The sequence below is a fragment of the Marmota monax genome, unplaced genomic scaffold (genome assembly GCF_021218885.2).
Source record: "Marmota monax isolate L192 unplaced genomic scaffold, Marmota_monax_Labrador192_F-V1.1 WCK01_AAM20220418_F8-fsc00146, whole genome shotgun sequence".
Classification (NCBI taxonomy): domain Eukaryota; kingdom Metazoa; phylum Chordata; class Mammalia; order Rodentia; family Sciuridae; genus Marmota; species Marmota monax.
The window spans coordinates 970,899-991,138 of record NW_026694096.1 but is presented as its reverse complement, the minus strand read 5'-3'; the positions used below and the strand labels follow the sequence as shown (position 1 = coordinate 991,138).

The 20,240-nt window shown below is 35.2% G+C and overlaps 1 protein-coding gene across 2 annotated transcripts in view; it reads left to right on the top strand.

Moving 5' to 3' along the window:
• Acss3 (acyl-CoA synthetase short chain family member 3) overlaps positions 1 to 20,240 on the top strand; it is a 180,322-nt gene that overhangs the window by 142,700 nt on the left and 17,382 nt on the right. For both annotated transcript variants that reach the window (XM_058585772.1, XM_046465088.2), the window contains 3 exons: positions 5,033 to 5,096; positions 13,949 to 14,030; positions 16,395 to 16,517. In XM_058585772.1, coding sequence (XP_058441755.1) covers positions 5,033 to 5,096; positions 13,949 to 14,030; positions 16,395 to 16,517 — 269 coding nt within the window. The remainder of the gene's footprint in view (positions 1 to 5,032; positions 5,097 to 13,948; positions 14,031 to 16,394; positions 16,518 to 20,240) is intronic.

Below are 20,240 nucleotides of genomic sequence, written 5' to 3'. Positions count from 1 at the left end.
CAATCCCTGGTACCAAACAAAAAAAATGAATGTCTTAAAATTTTTAAAAATATTTGTTTTAGATGTAGGTAGATACAATAACCTTTATTTTGTTTTTATGTGATGCTGAGGATTAAACCCAGTGCCTCACATGTGTTGGGCGAGAGCTCTACCACTGAGCTACAACCTCAGCTCAAATGTCTTAATTTTTGCTGTCAAAAGTAACATGGTCTTCCAGGGACATGTTCTATCTAAATGGTTGTAACAGCAAAAGAACAATATCATTTATAAGGCACTTGAAGAATGTGGTGTGATATGACTGTGGGGAACATAATGTTGAAGCATATTTACTTTAGAGACACTGTAGCCATTTAGAGATCAGTAGCGTGATACTCAAAGAGACTAAATAATTTTCCTAGGATAGCTTGACTGGTTAGTTCCTCAGGACAGTGTAAACCACTGTGTTTTATCTCATTTGTTTCTTGCTTTTGTTACAAAATTGGCTGCTGATTCCCTAACACATACTACTCTTAATTTAGGCATGAGGAGAAGGCTTTTTAATCTTATTGGGTGAAAATAAGATGAATAAGAGTTATTTTTTTGGGGGGTGGGGTACTGGGGATTGAATGTAGGGTGCTCCACCATTAAGCTGCATGCCTGGACCTTTTTATTTTTATTTTGAGACAGGATCTCCTCACTAAACTGTTGAGGCTGGCCTTAAACTTGCAATTTTCCTGCCTCACCCTCCCAAGTCACTGAAATTAGAGGTATGCACCACTATATCAGTCAAGTGAGGATTCTAAAAGAAAACATTTCTTTGATGCTGGCTTGCCGCAGTCTGGCTGGGCACACAATCACGAGCCACCACACAGCTTGTAGATTCAAACAGCAACTCTTTATTCCCGAACTCACACCAGCCGTCTACAATCACGTTCTGGGGAAATCCACGTTCTCTTCCCAAATCCACGTTCTCTGCCCAAATCCACCTCCACTGGGCTTCTATCTCCAAAATATACTGTCTAAATCCCGTGAGAACTCAAGGGGAACTCAGGCAGCAGGATACGCCCTATTCCCAGCAGGAATAATCTTAAACCTTAAACCTGGAACCTAAACTGGGAACGCCCTAAACACGATTATCTTAAAACCGGGAACACCCTAATCTGCCTTGGTCCTTGAGCAAGGTCATTCAATGTCACTGCAACATGGGGTATGCTGGCAAGGAAATTGTCATACCTACTTGGCTAATGGCTCCCAGCATCTTTTAAAGGTGGTTAACAGATCTGTTTGTTTACTAGTTTAAATTAGGTAAAAAGCTGTTAAGGATTGTTTTTAAAGTAGGTTAACAGATCTGTTTGTTTAATTAGGTAAACAGCTGTTAAGGATTGTTTTTAAAGGTGGTTAACAGATCTGTTTGTTTACTAATTTAAATTAGGTAAAAGCCTGTTAAGGATTGTTTTTAAAGTAGGTTAACAGATCTGTTTACTTTCACCTTTCCTTTTCATTATATTTAATAATTCTTTTCAGGATAATGTCTCTTTAGCATCATTGCCAGAATTCCTATCTCCATCCCAGTGCTGGTGAAGAACTCAACAAGTAATGCTCAATCAAAGAGTCAACTTACTTTGGGAGGAGACAGATTTTGGGGAGGAAATGGACATATTGATAGATTCCTCTGCTTTGAACTGCTTGCAGAACTTGCCTGGACTATGTAACTATCGTTTGGTGCAGCGAATTGTGGTAGTGCTGACATATCTTTGCTGATGGTGTCACCAGTGATGCAATTTTTCCCAAGGAGCCGTCAATTGGCTTGATGTCGTGGCATTTCTGTATCCTCCTCCCTTCTGCTAGTGATGGTCTAAAATTTGGGGGCCAATGGCTTATGCTGGACCGGTAGTCAGTGACGGGTATGATCCAATTGCAGTGGTATCAACCTAAGACAGGAGGCTAACGCCTAAAGGTCAGTTTTCCGATGAAGGGTAAGAACCATATGTTGAATTGGACAACCTACCAGGCACGGTCCTTAAGCCACATTAACCTCACTCCCCCACTGGCACCAAGGCCAAATTTGGGGGCCAACAGAGGTGAGGCAAAGAACCTAACCCCCCCACTGGTGCATAGACCTATCCACAAGTATGGCTGTATGCTGGACCGGTAGTCAGTGACGGGTATGATTCAATTGCAGTGGTATCAACCTAAGACAGGAGGCTGACGCCTAAAGGTCAGTTTTCCGATGACGGGTAAGAACCATATGTTGAATTGGACAACCTACCAGGCAAGGTCCTTAAGCCACATTGCTTGTTGTTTAATTAATCAGAAGGGGGGAGATGCTGGGAGCCATTAGCCAAGTAGGTATGACAATTTCCTTGCCAGCATACCCCATGTTGCAGTGACATTGAATGACCTTGCTCAAGGACCAAGGCAGATTAGGGTGTTCCCGGTTTTAAGATAATCGTGTTTAGGGCGTTCCCAGTTTAGGTTCCAGGTTTAAGGTTTAAGATTATTCCTGCTGGGAATAGGGCGTATCCTGCTGCCTGAGTTCCCCTTGAGTTCTCACGGGATTTAGACAGTATATTTTGGAGATAGAAGCCCAGTGGAGGTGGATTTGGGCAGAGAACGTGGATTTGGGAAGAGAACGTGGATTTCCCCAGAACGTGATTGTAGACGGCTGGTGTGAGTTCGGGAATAAAGAGTTGCTGTTTGAATCTACAAGCTGTGTGGTGGCTCGTGATTGTGTGCCCAGCCAGACTGCGGCATTTGTGCCCAGCCAGACTGTGGCACTGGCTTTAAGTAACAGAGGTATATTTTTTGTATTTGTTTTAAAATTTATAGCAATCATAATAATAGGTGAATAATTTCCCTTGGCTCCATTTCCATAAATATACAGCTAACTTTTCAAACATTTAGTTTTCATATTTCTGAATAAGAATAATACTTTTATATACTTTCTAAGGGGGCTGAATTGTGACATTATGGAGCAAAGCATTAACACAGTGCCTGGTCAATAGAAAGATGGAACAAATTTTAGCTAGTATTAACGTCTTAGCTAGCATTACTAGTGATGTTTCAGAGAAGCCAGACTGATTTGACTTTGATTCACATTCATTTTATTTATTTATCCATTCATTTTATAGGAAATGAAGAATGCGGCACCAAGGTTGTGTCATTTTCATAAGGTCTCATTATGTACCTTAATAGATTTTATGAGGAAAAGTCAGATTTAGGGAATAGAGTATGATTTACGGTAGAATACTTGGGATTGACCCTAGAGCTCTGTGAATGCTGGGCAGGTACTCTGCCAATGAGCTACACCCTCACCCCTCCCAGTAATATTCTTAACAAAATTTATAGAGATTTGTCTTTTGCCTCTCTAACATAAGAATAGTGCATTTTCCTCCTTGAACAATGTCTACTTTGGGAAACCCAGGTCATTTAGTTTAAACTGGCAGCCATATTTATAAAAAGATACTTTAGACTCTTTATTCAGGATAAATATATAGTGTCTTCTCTAGCCATAGACAGGTGAACCCAAATTTAGTGAAATCCCCCATTTGAACAGCTCTGTCATCTCTGTTTCTTTTATCAGAAAAGATGCTTTTGTGTTGAGACATTTTTAGGGGTCACCAATGGGGGAGGTGTTAGACACATTTCCCTTCAGTATGTCTTTTGTATCCATATGTAAGAAAGAGTGAGGCTTTGATGCCTCATAGAACTTCAGTACAGAAGTTTCTGGTTCTCTGAAAGCTGCTGGCTTGCAGACAATTAAACTCTCATAACCCAGGTACCAGAAAAAACCTTAAATGTGGTATAACACTTAATTTTACTTCATTGAGTACCTTATGCAAGCTTGTCACTTAACTTTCCTCTTCCCTAGTACAGTAGTTTTTTTTTTTTTTTTCCATTTTTTTTTTTTTTTTTTGGTACTGGAGATTGAACTCAGGGATACTTAACCACCGATCCACATCCCCAGCCCTTTTGTGTATTTAATTTAGAGACAGGGTCTTGCAGAGCTGCTTAGGCCTTTGCTAAATTGCTGAGGCTGGCTTTGAACTCTTGATCCTCCTGCCTCAGCCTCCCAAGCTGCTCCCCTAGTAATTTTTATGCCAAAACAATAAAAAGGGAATTGCTCCTATATTATATGTAGGAAAACTGAAGAGGTAATAGAGTATTCTCAGGGCACATAGCAATGTTGCCACTGTCCTGAGATTTGAGAAACAAAGATAAATTAGGCATGGCCTCTACCTCTAGTGAACTCACAAGCTATTGAAATACAGACACTCATAACTCTACTAATTGTCAAAATAGTGTATAAACAAAGTGCTCCAGGAGCACAAAGATGGGAGCACTTTTCTATGTATGGGCCCAATGTCTACCTCCTCTCATAGCTGCTTAAGTTGAATGACCTGGGTGAACAGAACCACATAAAGACCCCATTAAAGTCTAGATGATACTGATGTGTCTTCATTTTAGTTTGCAGTGAGGGGTACTGAATGTGGATACAAGCTTAGAATAAACACATTCAGAGTTTTATCAAGATATCACAGAAGACATTTGAATAATATTTCAGAAGATTAAATTCAAGTAATTTAAATCTCATAAGTGGATATGAAGACTTAAATCAGAATAAGTGGGTTTTTGTGCTTTTTAAAAGTTTTATTTTTATTTTGTGTATTATTTTTGATGTATTTTAAACTTTATTTCCTTTAAATTTGAAAAGATGAACATATTCTAAATGTTCTTAACTGATGATAAGGGTATAAGCAAATTAACAAAGATTATGAAATCTTATATATGCCAACAAATTTGAAATACAGTGTCTTTAAGGGAGATTATGAAGGAAAATTTATGATCTCATAGAGAATCAAACAAATGTCCATAATTTCTCTAGGATATTTTAACTATTTGTATATATTCAGGGTCTTAGAGGATTTAAAAATCACTTTTTAAGCTAGAGTTTGGCGGTTGAATATAGAAAATATGAAAAAATGTTTACGCTTTAACATTTTTATTTTATAAACATTTTTATTCAAAATTTTATTTATATTTTACTTTGTAGTTATGATTTTGGATGACAACCTGCAAAAACTGAAGGCTCGATGTTTAGGAAATATTGTGGTAAAGTAAGCAAACTTTTCAATGCTATTATTTAAAAGGGCAAAGTGGGTATAATATATTAAGGAAAATAATGGAGTTATTAGATTAATAGTATAAGTGAGGTTGTTGCAAAATGAGTCTGTATACTGCTTAAGAATTATATCAACTCTGTTGTAACTTAAAGATGGAAACCCCATAAAATATTTTTTTAAATTTACATAGAATTTTTTAAAAGATAAATCTTGCACTTTTTAAAAATAACTTTTTTTTCTGATTATACAAATAATGTGAAGATTATAAAGGAAACTTGTATCTAACAGCAATTCATTGTTAATTTGGAATACATGGTCTGTGCTGCAAAATGACATTGCAATCAATGTGGGACCCCATATATGGTAGTATTTCCTTAAGTTTAGGATGGAGGCTGAAAAGTTCCTATCACTTACTGGCATCATAGGGCAACCTGTTACTCATGAGCTTGTGTTCATGCTGATATAAACCTATGGCTCTACCAGTCTTTTGAAAGTATAGCACATAAGATTATATACAGTATGTTATAGTTGATAATCAGTATATAAACATGTTACTGGTTTGTATATTTACTATGCTAGACTTTTTATCATTACTTTAAAAGTGTATTCCATCTACTTAAAAAAATATTTACTGTAATGCAATATAACAATTTATGCTGGCAGTGGCCTTATAAATACCATATTTGTCCTGCAATCAAGACTGCATCAACTAGTAGACTTATACCTTCAAGAAGTGTGTATAAAGCACTTTGTGATGCTCACATAGCATCTACATCACTCAGGACACATTTCTCAGAACATATCACATCATAAGGTGACATATGACTATATGGCTGTCTACTTTTTGACAAGCATTTTACATAATTGAATTAATTAGATATGTTTTCATAGATTACTGTTTTATCTTAAACCTTCCTCAGAAGCATTTTTGTCTTGAGGGTGCTGGGAGTTGAATCCAGGACTTTGTATATGCTAGTCAAGTGCTCTACCTCTGAGCTACCTCTTCAGCCCTTCAAAAGCATTGTTAATTTTTTACTCTGTCCTGTAAAAGTCTTTGTATTCACTCTTTGAATTGTTATGATTATAAGTAATATTGTATTAAATACACTTTTTGTTTTGTCTTTTTTCCTTTTCTAATTATTGATATAGTATTTAATAATTGCTAAATGTATAATTACTGGGGTCAAAGAGTTACATAGTATAAAATTCCCAACTTAACCAAATACCACCATTCTTTGTTAACATTGTTCATCATTATTCAGTTGATAGGTAAAAATGCTAATGTTTGACATGAAATATTTAAAATTACTTTGCAATCAATACTTTAAAATTGTTAACACTAGCCAGGCAAAGTGGCGCATGCCTGGAATCCCAGCGGTTCAGAAGGTCAAGGCAGGAGGATCATGAGTTCAAAGCCAGCCTCAGCAAAAGCAAGGTACTAAGCAACCGAGTGAGACCTTATCTCTAAATAAAATGCAAAATAGGGCTGGAGATGTGGCTCAGTGTTTGAGTGTCCCTGAGTTCAATCCCCGGTACAAAAAAAAAAAAAAATGTTGACACTAGTGAAAGCTGAAGTGGAAGTTGATTAAGTTGGAAGCCACATAATATGTGCATTTAAATAATTGGTACAGATTGTTTTCATTGATTCATCTTATTATCATTATTTTTTAAGGCTTTACTGATACTTCTTACATAGTATAATTCACCAGAATGAGCTGCTATAAATATAAAACATTGTATGTCAGGTCTTAAAAGAGATTTGTTTTCTCATTTATTTCTCTTAGAATTCAAAAGAACTCTTATTACTTAGCATTTGGAGACTGTCTCCCTTTAATAAAATATTTTAAGTGCTGTGGAAATTACAAGAAAAGCAGTAGTAAAATGTATTTCTTCTCATGGAGATATTTTAACTTTACAAAAGTTAATAGAGCAGATACACACCACGGCACATTTTCTTCCTCATACTTTTATGTTATCAGTAAACATGTAGGCACTATATTATTTTTTGTAAAGTTTTGATTTAAAGATAGTATATCCTAAAATAGGGAAAAAATAAATATTGAATATGCCATTAGTAGTCATAGTTCTCTAAATCAAAATCCATATTCACATAGAACAAGTTGAAATATGACCCATTAGGGGACAAATAGCAAGGGGGGTGGAGGGCTTGCTCAAGAAAATAGTGTGAACACAATTGTGGGTTGATGTTTAAATTGCTTAAGGAAGCACATGGTTTTTGAGAGCTTTTCAAAGCACTCTAACTGCATACATTTTTATATAACCTAACTATAAATGAGTCATCTATTTCATAAAGCAACTCTTTTAAGATCCCAGAGGTGGCATTTGATGTCAGCACAGTTTTGAACCTCTCCTGGGTTCTGTCACTCTAATTATGGGTAATTTTGCTCTGCATCCATTCAGAGATACTGAAATACAGCCATATCCCACATAAACTATGTCTTTTCCTTATGGCCTTATGTTATTCCAAGTCATTGAAAGTAACACAAATGTTGCCTTAAAGCAATCCATTGTCTAGATTGTTACCAGTTCAGAATGATTTTTTTCCCTCTGTATTCCTAAGCAGGGAATTTTATTTTATAGATCTGGGGTTGTGAGATTTTATTATGAATTATGAGGATGCAATATATAAAGACGTGCTTTGGGATTTTGTTCCTCCTATTGGTTAAGGGTGAAACTGAATATCTAAAAAGATTACATATATGATTTCATTAGAAAGGTAAGGGGAAAATAATCAGAAAACAACCAAAGATTACTAACAGGCATTTTTCTCCCCTCTCTGCCCTCAATAGAAAAAATGTGGAACTGTTTTTAAGAAAATCAATTTTATCTATGAAAGAAAGGACACACTTTTGAAAACCTCATTGCTAATACCTACTCTACTGTAAATCATCAATATAAAAATTTCTCATGCATGTCAGTGGCTGTTTGCAGCATGTGTAGAATGTTTTCATATTTACATCAATAAGAGTTGCTCATGTAGGTCCTTGTTTAGACCTCATGATTTATTTTAAAAAACACAGGAACAAAACCCACAAATTTCTTGATTAGCTTAGCTTTCCCACCTGCTTTGTTGTGGCATTCCAGACATAATTTCTTTTCTTTTCTGTGGACCCTTTACTAGAAGGTTAAAATTTTAATGATTCTTAAACTACTGTAAGCTATGGCATATGATAAACAGGATCCAACAGTTTTTAGTGTCTTAGAAGGTTGCTTGCATTCACAGAGTTTACCTCTCTAGCAGGAGAGAAAACTTCAAGCCCACATAGACATTAAAAAATTCTTTTGATTTTGAAGCATACTCCAAGCAGTTAATTTAGTGAGAAAGTTATGGTATCTGATTTGCTATGAATACAAAATGCTCATGAATTTTAGAAGGTGCTCCTGTAATTGCATCCAGAGCTCTAAAGTGCAGAAATAAAACTATGAGTCAGTAATTTTCAGGCAACAGAGAGCAGAGTATGAAAGAAAATTTTAACTACAATTGCCTGCCTTGGTACCACGGTGCTCTCTGTTATTAAAGCCATAGGTCTCTGGCTCTTCCTTTCTGATGGGCGTACGTGTTTCTGACCAGATCTGTTGTTGCTATTGGAAATGCTGCTTATTCACCCATGCTGTGTTATGCTGACCTGTGCCCCATGGACAGCGGTGGGTGCGAGGGAGCTGTATGGAATTGTCCAAGTGGCTTTTACTTAACTGCCTGCCAATTTCTCATTCTCCAGATATTGAACTCTTGGCTTTTAATGATATATTTTTTTTTTCACATCTCTATGCCTTCACAGCAGTGATTCAGTCACCATACTGCCATCTTGGGAAAGAGCCAGGACATCTCTCTTTTCATCCAGTATCCTTTGAGTAAAACCAACAATGTCACATAATCCTTCTCCTTTTTAAATCTCATGTACAGATCTTAGTATGATCCCTGGTTAGCCTCCTAATGACTCTCGGAGGCAGACAAAGGGACAGATATTATCCTCATTTCAGACATAAGAAAGGAAGCATCATTAGTAGTTACACAGTTAGAATTCACATTATCACCCAGTCCTTTGTCTGCCCACAGAGAATGAAATGATGGCCTAGGCAGTGTCTTCTGGGGAGATAAAAAGTAACTTCATATGAAAATCTTAAGTAAAGCCTAAGGACCCTGTAGGAAGTACCAGGAGTACAAAGTTAGAATTTAACTCCAGATTTCTCTGGGAAACTGGAGTTTTGTTTTCAATTTATTTCTGAATCTACAGGGATTCCTGTTATAGTAGTGAATACAGATAGATCATCCTTTATCTGGAATAGGAGACATCTGGGAGCTTTACACTGCAGAATGCTTGGGATGTATTACCTTCTAGAGTGATGGACATTCCCCTCCTGCCCTCATGGCTGAAGGATTTCCCTGCATTCTGATACCTCCCTCCCACACCAGTATCACTCGCCTCATTTATTCCTCTTCTCCCATCAGAATGATCTCTTTGGAAAGGACATTCTCTACCAGGAGCTACTGATTAACCCTTTGAGGAGTTATAATAAATACCCGGTTTTCACTTTGCTTGGAAGAGTTGTGTAAAATTTCACAGTATGGTAGCATTTGTTTTCCAATTTGAAGGATGAGTATATGCATTAACCAGCCCCATTTCTTCTTTTTTTTCTATCTTTTCCTTCCTTCTGCAAGTGCAATGCATTTTTATGTTTAACCTCAGAAAAAGCATTTGTTTTTCTAGTTTCAGAAAAAGATCCCCAGTGCACCATTATTCCAGAAGAAAGAATTGCACTTAATGTTGGATAATCCTTCAGATAGCATTGGAGAAAAAAGTGTTCATTCAGAATATTGCAAAAAAAAACCGAATTCTGTCTGTCTTATACACACATAACTTCTGTCTGGATCTTTCTTTTTCTCTCCTTTTTTTCTTTATTGGTTCTTTTTATTTGTACATGACAATAAGATTCATTATAAAAGCATAGAATATTTTTTCACATGTTACTTTTTTAATATGTATGTATCACAAATACTTCCAATTCTGGTAACTTTATTCTTTTCTGCTTTTCTTTCTCTTGTATGGTTCTTCTCAGAGTTTCCTCCTTAGACACCATTTTTGATATACAGATAACATCATCTGAATTTTTAAAGACTCCACACTTTGTGAGGAACAGGAGAGTATCCCCTCATTTTGCCTTACCAATTACCAATTGTAATATCCTGTCTTACTTTCTAGTCTGACCTTCAGTTAGATTTGTGTATAGCAAAGCAGTTTTCTGGGGGCATTTCAGAAATACCTTGAGATATACATATATGCCATTTCCAGCAGTTCCACATTTTGGGTAGGGATAAAACTTATTTCAAGAGCCTCTGGTAGTGCAAGGTTTAATCACTTGCTATAAAGCATGCCTGAAAAAAAAAAACACCTGAGTATTTACATTTTTACATTATTGTTGACTTAAGGGAGTGGGTATCGTGTGCATCAATCTTCCTTCCCATTTGCTTTTCAAAAATACAGAATTTCTTGTAATTTACTCTGTGTGGGAATTGCTATATATCAGAGACCAGAGTTTAAATTTTTGTATTATTAATGCTTACCACACTGATTGATGAATACCAAGCCCCCCCAAAATACTGAATGAATGAATAAAATGAATTCTTGAGTTAGTTCACAAATGAATGAGTGAATGAATAAAAACAATGGCATAATCTCTCAATTGTTTTCTTTTCTTGTTTTTACACCTTCATTTTCTCTCAGCTAGTTCTACTTCCATCTTCCCTGTCCTACATCAACCTGCCTCTCTCTGAATTAAACCAATGACTTATATCATTCCTTTCAGTCACCCACAAACTAATAAAAAGTATAATCTAACTTACTGCCTCTAGGTACTCCAGCTGTTGCTTGCTCCATTTGCCTGAAATGGCAATCATAAGAATATTCAAAGTATCTTACTTATAAAGTTTCATTTCTTTTGTTGAACCAGGTTGAAAACAACCTTTACACTTTGTTGAGCACTTGGTCATTATTAATGCTCTACTTTGGTGGTGCCTGTGATATAAATTCTCATTCCCAGACATCTCTGATTTTTTTTTTTTTGTCCAGTGGTCATCTTTCTTTAATCCTTTTTGAACACTGTGTTTGACTTTGGATTTCTCCTTTCTCTTCCATAAACTTTATCTGGATTATCCAGTGATCTCTAAGTTCTGTGATTACCCAGCTACGTCTGAGGAGCATGTCTATCTCACTGTCCAGGCTCACCATACATTGATTCTCAGATGTGGATTTATCGACTTCTTATTTCATGGTTCTACCGATGATGCCAGAGATTCCTAAAATTCAACATCTAAACCAAATTATCTATCTCCTCTCTACTTCTCCAAATTCTAATATGTGACCTCTCCTGAGAATGTTGCTTTTGCTATGTTTGAGCTTTTGAGCTCCTTTTGTTTGTATTATTATTGATCTAGACTGGAAGCTTTAGAGTCAGCTTTAATTCATCTCTCTTCTTCATCCCTCACATTTAGTTTTTATTGTTTTAATGTGTATTTCAGTTATCCATTTCATTACACTGATTTCAGATTCTTCTGGAATAATAATTGGATTACACAATTACCTTCTTTTAAAAAACATTGATAATTCAGTATTATCACATTATTGTTGTCTAGTCAGTGATCTCCAAAAAAAATAGAGAGAAAAAGAGAGAGTCTCTAATGTGAGGAAATACTACTATGTGGCCATTTGTAAACCAACATCTTTGATTCACAGTAGATAAAATGAGAGAAATGTTTGTTCAGTAATAGGCCCTTAGATACATATATATCTCAGCACAGGCAATATTATGTGCTTAATTTATTTGGATCTACATTCCTGTATATCAGCAATCCCACCATTCTTTTATCCTCATTCCAGTATGAATGTCAGTTACAATTTATTATTTTGGTTACTTTTATTTATTATTTTAGTTACTTTTATTTTCTTTGTACTATAAGTAGTAAGATATTTTTAATACATACACCCATGCATCTGTACAAAATGACACAAAGAAATACTGAAAGGAGTATATATTATGATATATTTCCTAAGAGCAACTAAAATTATCTCTTATTCATGCACATCTCTATCAAATTTATCTTATTTATTTTGCATCTGTTTCATTCATTACTGTTATACCTTTTGCTTCTTATTAACATTCATTTTCCCATTTCTTCTTAGAGTTCTCTTCTTCATTTTTTTTTTACCTGTAGCATTCTGAAAATGCCATTAAATTGACTTTATAGTGAGTGCCATGTTAATGTTTAGCTTAGGTGCTTAATAATGAGTGATGTTTCACTCTTTTTTTGCAGAATATTAACAAATTGATTAAAACAATCTCATAATTTGTACATGAGTATTCAGTATTAGCACAGTAAAATCAGCTAAAAGAATTTGGGGGGGATTATCAATTTCAGCCTGCTATCTTCAAATAGATTTAAGGATGAACAGTAAAGGAGGGAATAGAAGCAGTAGCAAAATAAACCAGCATTTCTGTAGTTTTTTTTAATAGATTATAAAATGCTTTTACATGCAATTTATGTAGTAATGTGAGGTACGGAAATGCTAGCATAGCATATTTCCTCTTTCTTTAAAAAAGCGGCAGGGGGGAGAAAAGCACATAGCAAAGGGAAAGCCCTAATGAGGATTACTACCAGCAAGCTGACCATGGTGGAAATGGGCACTATCAGCTGGATTGTCCAGAAAGGCATTGGCAGCTGCTCCTACCTCTAGCCGCATTTTCTTCCTGACAATGCTGAGATAAAATTCAGTGTTGTGGAGGTGTAAGCCTGGGGTGGCCGTCCAATTGCACTGCTTCCCCTTTTATTCTGTCAGAACTGAAAATCTTTCTTGTGGGAAAGGTGTTTGGTATCTCCTAAAGTGAGCAGTAACCATCTTGACTTTTTCAGCATCAGAAGGATGCAGTTAGAACTGAGCATTTTATTTTAATTGTATGAATACGGGAGCATTTGTGAAAATCATCAAGTTTTATAGTACCCAAATTTCCCACTGGTACCCAGAAAACAATTTGAACGATTGTCTTTGTGGAGTGGAAACTTCCTACATGCAACCAAGAAGAACATTTTGTTCATTTATTTATGTGCACATAGATAGATGACAGATAAATTATAGATGGATACAATTAAGCCATGCACATAACACCTAATTGATACTATAGAGGAAAGAAGGAAGAATTCTAGGAAATTCACTGGAAAGAAAAAATATGTAGGACCGTCTATTCAATAGGCTCAAGACTTCTATATGTTCCTGGGAATGAGAAAGTACATAGTGCTAGATGGTCATGAAAAGAAAGAATAGAAGAGTGAGCAGGGAGAGAGAATTCCCAGGGAATTCTGTGTGAAGAATACTGACTGTGAAGATAAGATTGTATACTGGATGCTAACCTGGAACATTCCATTGCACCGAGAGGCAAAGGTGACAGTTGCTATCCTGGTATTTAAAAAAAAAAAAGATGAATTTATTTTCCTATGATGAAAGCATTAAAGAGTAATTTAGTGATGCATTTTTGGCTCATTTTTGCAGATGTTATGCTTCTTTATGAAACAGTGATTATTGCTAATAAGTTTGAATGCCAAATGTGTGAGCCTTTATGTCCTTCCCAAATAACAGTCATTCTTCAATAGTAGTGCTGTGACATAGCCAAATACTTAGGCTTCCACTAGACACAACCTGCCCAGCAGGTTTAGGGGTTGTATTTCAATGTGGGATTTGAATTATAATTATTCATCATACTGGAAAAATGATAGCTCTAATCAATCTGCTCTTATGACTTTCATTGTAATTTTAAATGCTCTGTTTTTATATAAGGTTGCCATTACCACCGGGGGCTTTTTCAGGACTCTGGAAGAATCAGGAAGCATTCAAGCATTTATACTTTGAAAAATTTCCTGTAAGAATTTTAATATATATATATATATATATATTTAATCTTCTTATATATTTCTCTTTAATTTTGCCTATTAAATTGATCAATATGCTTCTAGAATCATGGATGTGACTTTTAAAGGTTATCTGAACCAGTCTCCAACTTTTAGGGATAAGAATATGCAAATTACAATTATCTAATTAAGTCAATTTTACATGCATTATTAGTCTTTGGACATAGAAGTTTCTCAGATTCTCTGAGAGCTTTTCCTAAGCTCTCAATGTCAGCAATTTCTTTTTGTTAAATCGTTTTTTTTTTCTATTTTGCTTTCTATATTATTTCCTCTACTGAATTCCTCTGTACAGACTGAGAACAACTAACTGAAATTATACAATGTCATTACTTGACCGTATGCACACCTGGCTATATGAGTAAAATTCATTTGATTAGCACAGAAGCCGCATTTTTTCCATTCCTTTATGTACTTTTGGCATTCTTTCCTGAACTCTTTATTTTAAAATTCCATGTTAAAAATGTAGACATAGGGTAGAAACAGTATTCCCAAAGCCTATTTCTCGCCCCAGTAGCCTGGATAACAAAGATCTTCCTGTTTTCTGTTTTGTCATTTGCCCATCACTGGGTCACGGTAAAGTGCATTGTGTTCATAATAGCACTTCATTGATCACACAGGTCAGAGTCCCACCCATGGTCTCTCTGCTGTCCCTTTACTTCTCCTTCTTGCCCTGAGAGTGATACTTTGTCCTCATTATGCTCTGGGTAAAAAGAAATGAATAATTGGAATTTCATTTAAAAAAAAAAGTGTCTCCAAGTATTTAGTATTCTATCTTTATTATTTGTGTGTGAAAGACAGATTACCTAATCAACTAGACAAATGACAAGAATTAAAATAGCTTTCTTTAGAAAGATATCTCAGAGTGGAATGACCTCAATAGCCAAGATTGAACAGTCCCCTGATAGACTGTGGCAGAGAAGATTTGTCAGTACAGTTGACTCCAGCCAGCTCAATCTATCTACCTGATGGGCCACATTTAAAAAGCATCAGGGTTCTGATATGATTAATTATAACCTGACAGTGGCAAATAATATGCACATGTGGTTTTTAACGTGATTGCCTTTAACACCAAAGTTTTATTTGAACCCCAGTATATTGTTAACTTGTATGAAGTGACTCTTACCTGACCATATATCTCTCATCTGAGGGTTCAAACCAGAATGGAAGTGTTGAATAACTCACACAAAGTTCCCAGGGGTAAGAAGTGGTGGAGCTGGGATTTGAACCAAAAGCATCTGGTTCCAGAGTTAGTGCTCTTAATTACTGCTCTAGGCTGCCTCTTGTGATAACAGTTGTAATTACAATAATACTATTGAGGGCTCATGATGTGCCAAAGTCTGTCTTCTACTTCATATGCACTGTCTCATATAGGCTTCAAAGAGGTCTTAGAAGGTGGAGTTCCTTCACTCATTTAGCATATAAGAATAATGAGTCTTGCTATTCGCAGTGGTGTAAACGCCTGTAATCCCAACAGCTCAGTAGGCTGAGACAGGAGAATAGAGCGTTCAAAGCCAACCTCAGGAATGGGGAGGTGCTTAGCAACTCAGTGAGACCCCGTTTCTAAATAAAATACAAAATAGGGCCTGGGGGATGTGGCTCAGTGGTTGAGTGCCCCTGAGTTCAATCCCCAGTACCCGCCCTCACCAATAAAAAAAATAAATTAAAAAAAATAAAAAGAAGAATACTGAGTGTCAGAAAGGTTAAGAAACACAAATGGGTTTTTACATAGGTATCAAAAAAACTCAGAAACCTTAAAGAAAGTTATATTTCTTCTTTCTGTTTCTTATTTTTCTTGATACTTCCTACTATGATTGCTACTCTGAGGTAGCACATTTTATCTCATTTTCACTATTAAGTTTCACTGAGGCTTGAGTCCAATCCTAATACATGTTAATAAACCAGTGATCTATTTTGTATTTATTCATACTGAGCTTTAAAGCTTTTCAAAATTAATACAATTAGAGAAGAACTTTATCAAGGAATTACTTTGCAATACCAAAGTATATTGGGAATATTGAGCTATTACTTCTCCATTAAAAAAATGTAATTGGGTTCATAAACTTTATAACTCTAAGTTCAAACATTTAACTTGAACATATATAAGAACACTTTAATTTATTTCAGGCTGGTAGAGGAGCAAAGCGATTCTAGTAAGGTTTCAAAATCAAAAGTAATTTAATTTTGTAGTCCAGTTATGAAAAAGTCAAATACTATAGTAAATCCATTTCTTTTACATTTTATGTTTTACCAAGTTTAAAAATGATTGCATTACTTAACAGTGCATGCTAATAAAACTTGTTCATTCTTGTTTCCAGGGCTACTATGACACCATGGATGCTGGCTACATGGATGAGGAAGGCTATGTGTATGTTATGTCTCGAGTTGATGATGTCATAAATGTTGCAGGTCACAGGATTTCTGCGGGTGCCATTGAAGAGGTATTGATGAATATTGTTATTTTATTCCAAGTAGTGTTGAGGAACAGAGCTGAAATAAGGAAATATTGAGTCTAAGCCATTCAACAGGGAGAATTACCACACCCTTGGTTTGCAACAGAGGCTAGCTCACTCCTGTTATAGAATGGATATGAGCTCATGTGTTAAATGGTGGTTCCATTCCAAGTTTTGTGAGGAATCTCCATACTGCTTTCCAAAGTGGTTGTACCAATTTGCAGCCCCATAGCAATGTATGAGTACCTTTTTCCCCACATCTTGGCCAACATTTATTGTATTATTTTTTAAATTTATTCTTTTTTATATTATTAATTTTTTTACTTATATATGACAGCAGAATGCATAACAATTATATTACACATATTGAGCTAATTTTTTTTCATATCTTTGGTTGTATACAAAGTATATCCATACCAATTCATGTCTTCATACATGTACTTTAGATAATAATATTCACCACATTCCACTATCATTTCTAGCCCCATGCTCCCTTCCTTCCCCTGCCACCCCTCTGCCCTATCTAGCTATTCCTCCCATGCTCCCCCTCCCTACCCCACTATGAATCAGCCTCATAATATCAGAGAAAAAATTCGGCATTTGTTTTTTTGAGATTGGATAACATCACTTAGCATTATCTTCTCTAACTCCATCCATTTATCTGCAAATGCCATGATTTTATTCTCTTTTATTGCTGAGTAGTATTCCACATTTTTAAAATCCATTCATCTATTAAAGGGCATCTAGATTGGTTCCACAGTTTAGCTATTGTGAATTGTGCTGCTGTAAACATTGATGTGGCTGTGTCCCTGTAGTATGCTGTTTTTAAGTCCTTCGGATATAGACCGAGGAGAGGGATAGCTGGGTCAAATGGTGGTTCCATTCCCAATTTTCCAAGGAATCTCCATATTGCTTTCCATATTGGTTTGCACCAATTTGCAGTCCCACTAGCAGTGTATGAGTGTACCTTTTTTCCCACATCCTTGTCAATACTTATTGTTGTTAGTCTTCATAATAGCTGCCATTCTGACTGAAATGAGATGAAATCTTAGAGTAGTTTTGATTTGCATTTCTCTAATTGCTAGTGATGATCAACATTTTTTCATATATTTGTTGATTGATTGTATTATAACTTTTTGAGATATTTATGAAAATGCATTTGAGATCCTTCCACTTTGTTGTGCATGTCAAGAGTTTGTCCTTTGTATTTTGTACTATTTATTGTGCAGCTGTCTTAATGAATCTATGTATCCATTCACCCATTATAGAACTTAGGAATTGTTCCTGTTTGGGGGCAATTATAAACAATGGTATTATATACATTCAAGAATAGGTTTTATGTAAATATTACTTTAATCCACTAGGCTAAATATCTATGGTGGGTTTTGTAGATTATATTTTGAGTGTATATTTAAGTTTCTAAGAAACTACACCACTGTTTTCCACAGGGGCTGTGCTATTTTATGTACTCACCAACAGTGTCTGAGTGTCCTTATTTCTTCTAACCTTAGGAGGACCTGATAGTGTCAGTTTATTTAAACCATTCTAATAAGTTTATAATAGTGTATCAATTATGTCACATTTGAGGCAAATAGAGAAAAATCAGGTTGCCAGGTGTTATCAAGGTAAGAATACCAAGGTGATTCGTCAAGAGAATTTTTATACTGTGTCCTGTCTGTGGGTATAGTTCCATTGATATTTATAATCTTTAATTTGCATTTACATAATAGGTAATGATGTTGTACATCTTTTCACATGTTTATTTGCCCTCTTTCTATATATTCTTTAATGAAATATCTGATGACTTATGTCCATTTTGTAAATAATTGGTTTCTTTTATTATTTGGTTTTAAGTGTTCATTACATATATTATGCTCTCAAGTCCTTTTTCTGATAGGTAATTTGCAAATATTTTCTATTAGCCTGTGGCTGGTGTTTTTATTTTACCAAGCATTCCCTCAAGTATAATTGTCCAATATTTTTTTTTTCTTTTTCAGGTCATGATTTTGGTATCATATCTAAGAATTTTTTCCCAAGCCAGGGTCATAAATATGTTTTTCTCTTGTTTTCATGTAAGACTTTTATGGTTTTTAATTTTACATTTAGTTTGTTTTGCATTGTATCATTTTAAATTTACATTTGAGTTAATTTTTATATTGTGAAATGCAGGTTGAGAATTATTTTTTTAAACAGTGGATGTCAGTTCTTCCAGCATCATTTATAGAAAAGATTCCCTTGTTCCATTTAATTGCCTTTGCATATTTGTCAAAAATCAGCTGGTAACGTTTGAGTGTATGATCTATCATTAACTCATGCATTTATCCTTTCACTGATACTACTTGATCTTGTAGCTCTATAGAGTATCTTAAGGTTGAACAGCATGGGGCCTCTATATTAACTCTTCTTTTTTAATATTATTTTGACTGTTCTAGTCCCTTTAATTTTTTTAAAAATCTAATTCGTTATACATGACTGCAGAATGCAAATAATTTCATATTATATATAGAGCACAATTTTTCAAGTCATGATTGTACACAAAGTAGCCAGAGCAATCAGATGAAAGAAATTAAAGGGATAAGGATAGGAAAAGAAAAATTCAAATTATCACTATTTGCAGACAATGTGATTCTATACCTAGAAGACCCAAAACTTTTCACCAGAAATCTCCTAGAACTAACAAATGAATTCAGCAAAGTAGCTGGATATAAAATCAACACCCATAAATCAAAGGCATTTCTGTACATCAGTGACAAATCTGCTGAAAGTGAAACTAGGAAAACCACCCCATTTACAATAGTCTCAAAAAAAATAATTGGGAATAAATTTAATGGAAGAGGTAAAAGACATCTACAATGAAAACTACAACATGCTAAAGAAAGAAATTAAAGAAGACCTTAGAAGATGGAAGGATCTCCCTTGTTCTTGGATAGGCAGAATTAATATTGTCAAAATGACTATACTACCAACAGCACTATACAGATGCAATCCCAATCAAAATCCTAATGGCATTCCTTATAGAAATAGAAAAATCAATCATGAAATTCATCTGGAAAAATAAGAGACCCAGAATAGCTAAAGCAATCCTTAGCAAGAAGAGTGAAGCTGGTGGCATTACTATTCCAGACCTAAAACTATACTACAAAGTAATAGTAACAAAAACAGAATGGTATTTGCACTAAAATAGACCTGTAGTCCAGTGGTACAGAATAGAGGATACAGAGTCTAACCCACATAACTTCAATTATCTTATATTAGACCAAGGCGTCAAAAACATACATTGAATAAAAGATAACTTCTTCAACAGATGATACTGGGAAAACTATGAATCCACAGGTAACAAAATGAAATTAAATTTCTATCTCTCACCATGCACAAAACTCAAAGTAGATCAAGGACCTAGGAATTAAACCAGGGACCTTGCACCTAATGGAAGAAAAAGTAGGCCCAAATCTCCATCATGTCGTATTAGGCCCCAACTTTCTTAATAAAACTCCTGTAGTGCAAGAATTTAAACCAAGAATCAGTAAATGGGATAGATTCAAACTAAAAAGCTTCTCGCCAATAAACAATCAGTGAGGTGAATAGAAAGCCCACAGAATGGGAGCAAATCTTTACCACAAGCACAACAGAGCACTAATCTCTAGGATACATAAAGTGCTCAAAAACCTTAATACCAAAAAACCAAATAACCTAATCAATAAATGGGCCAAA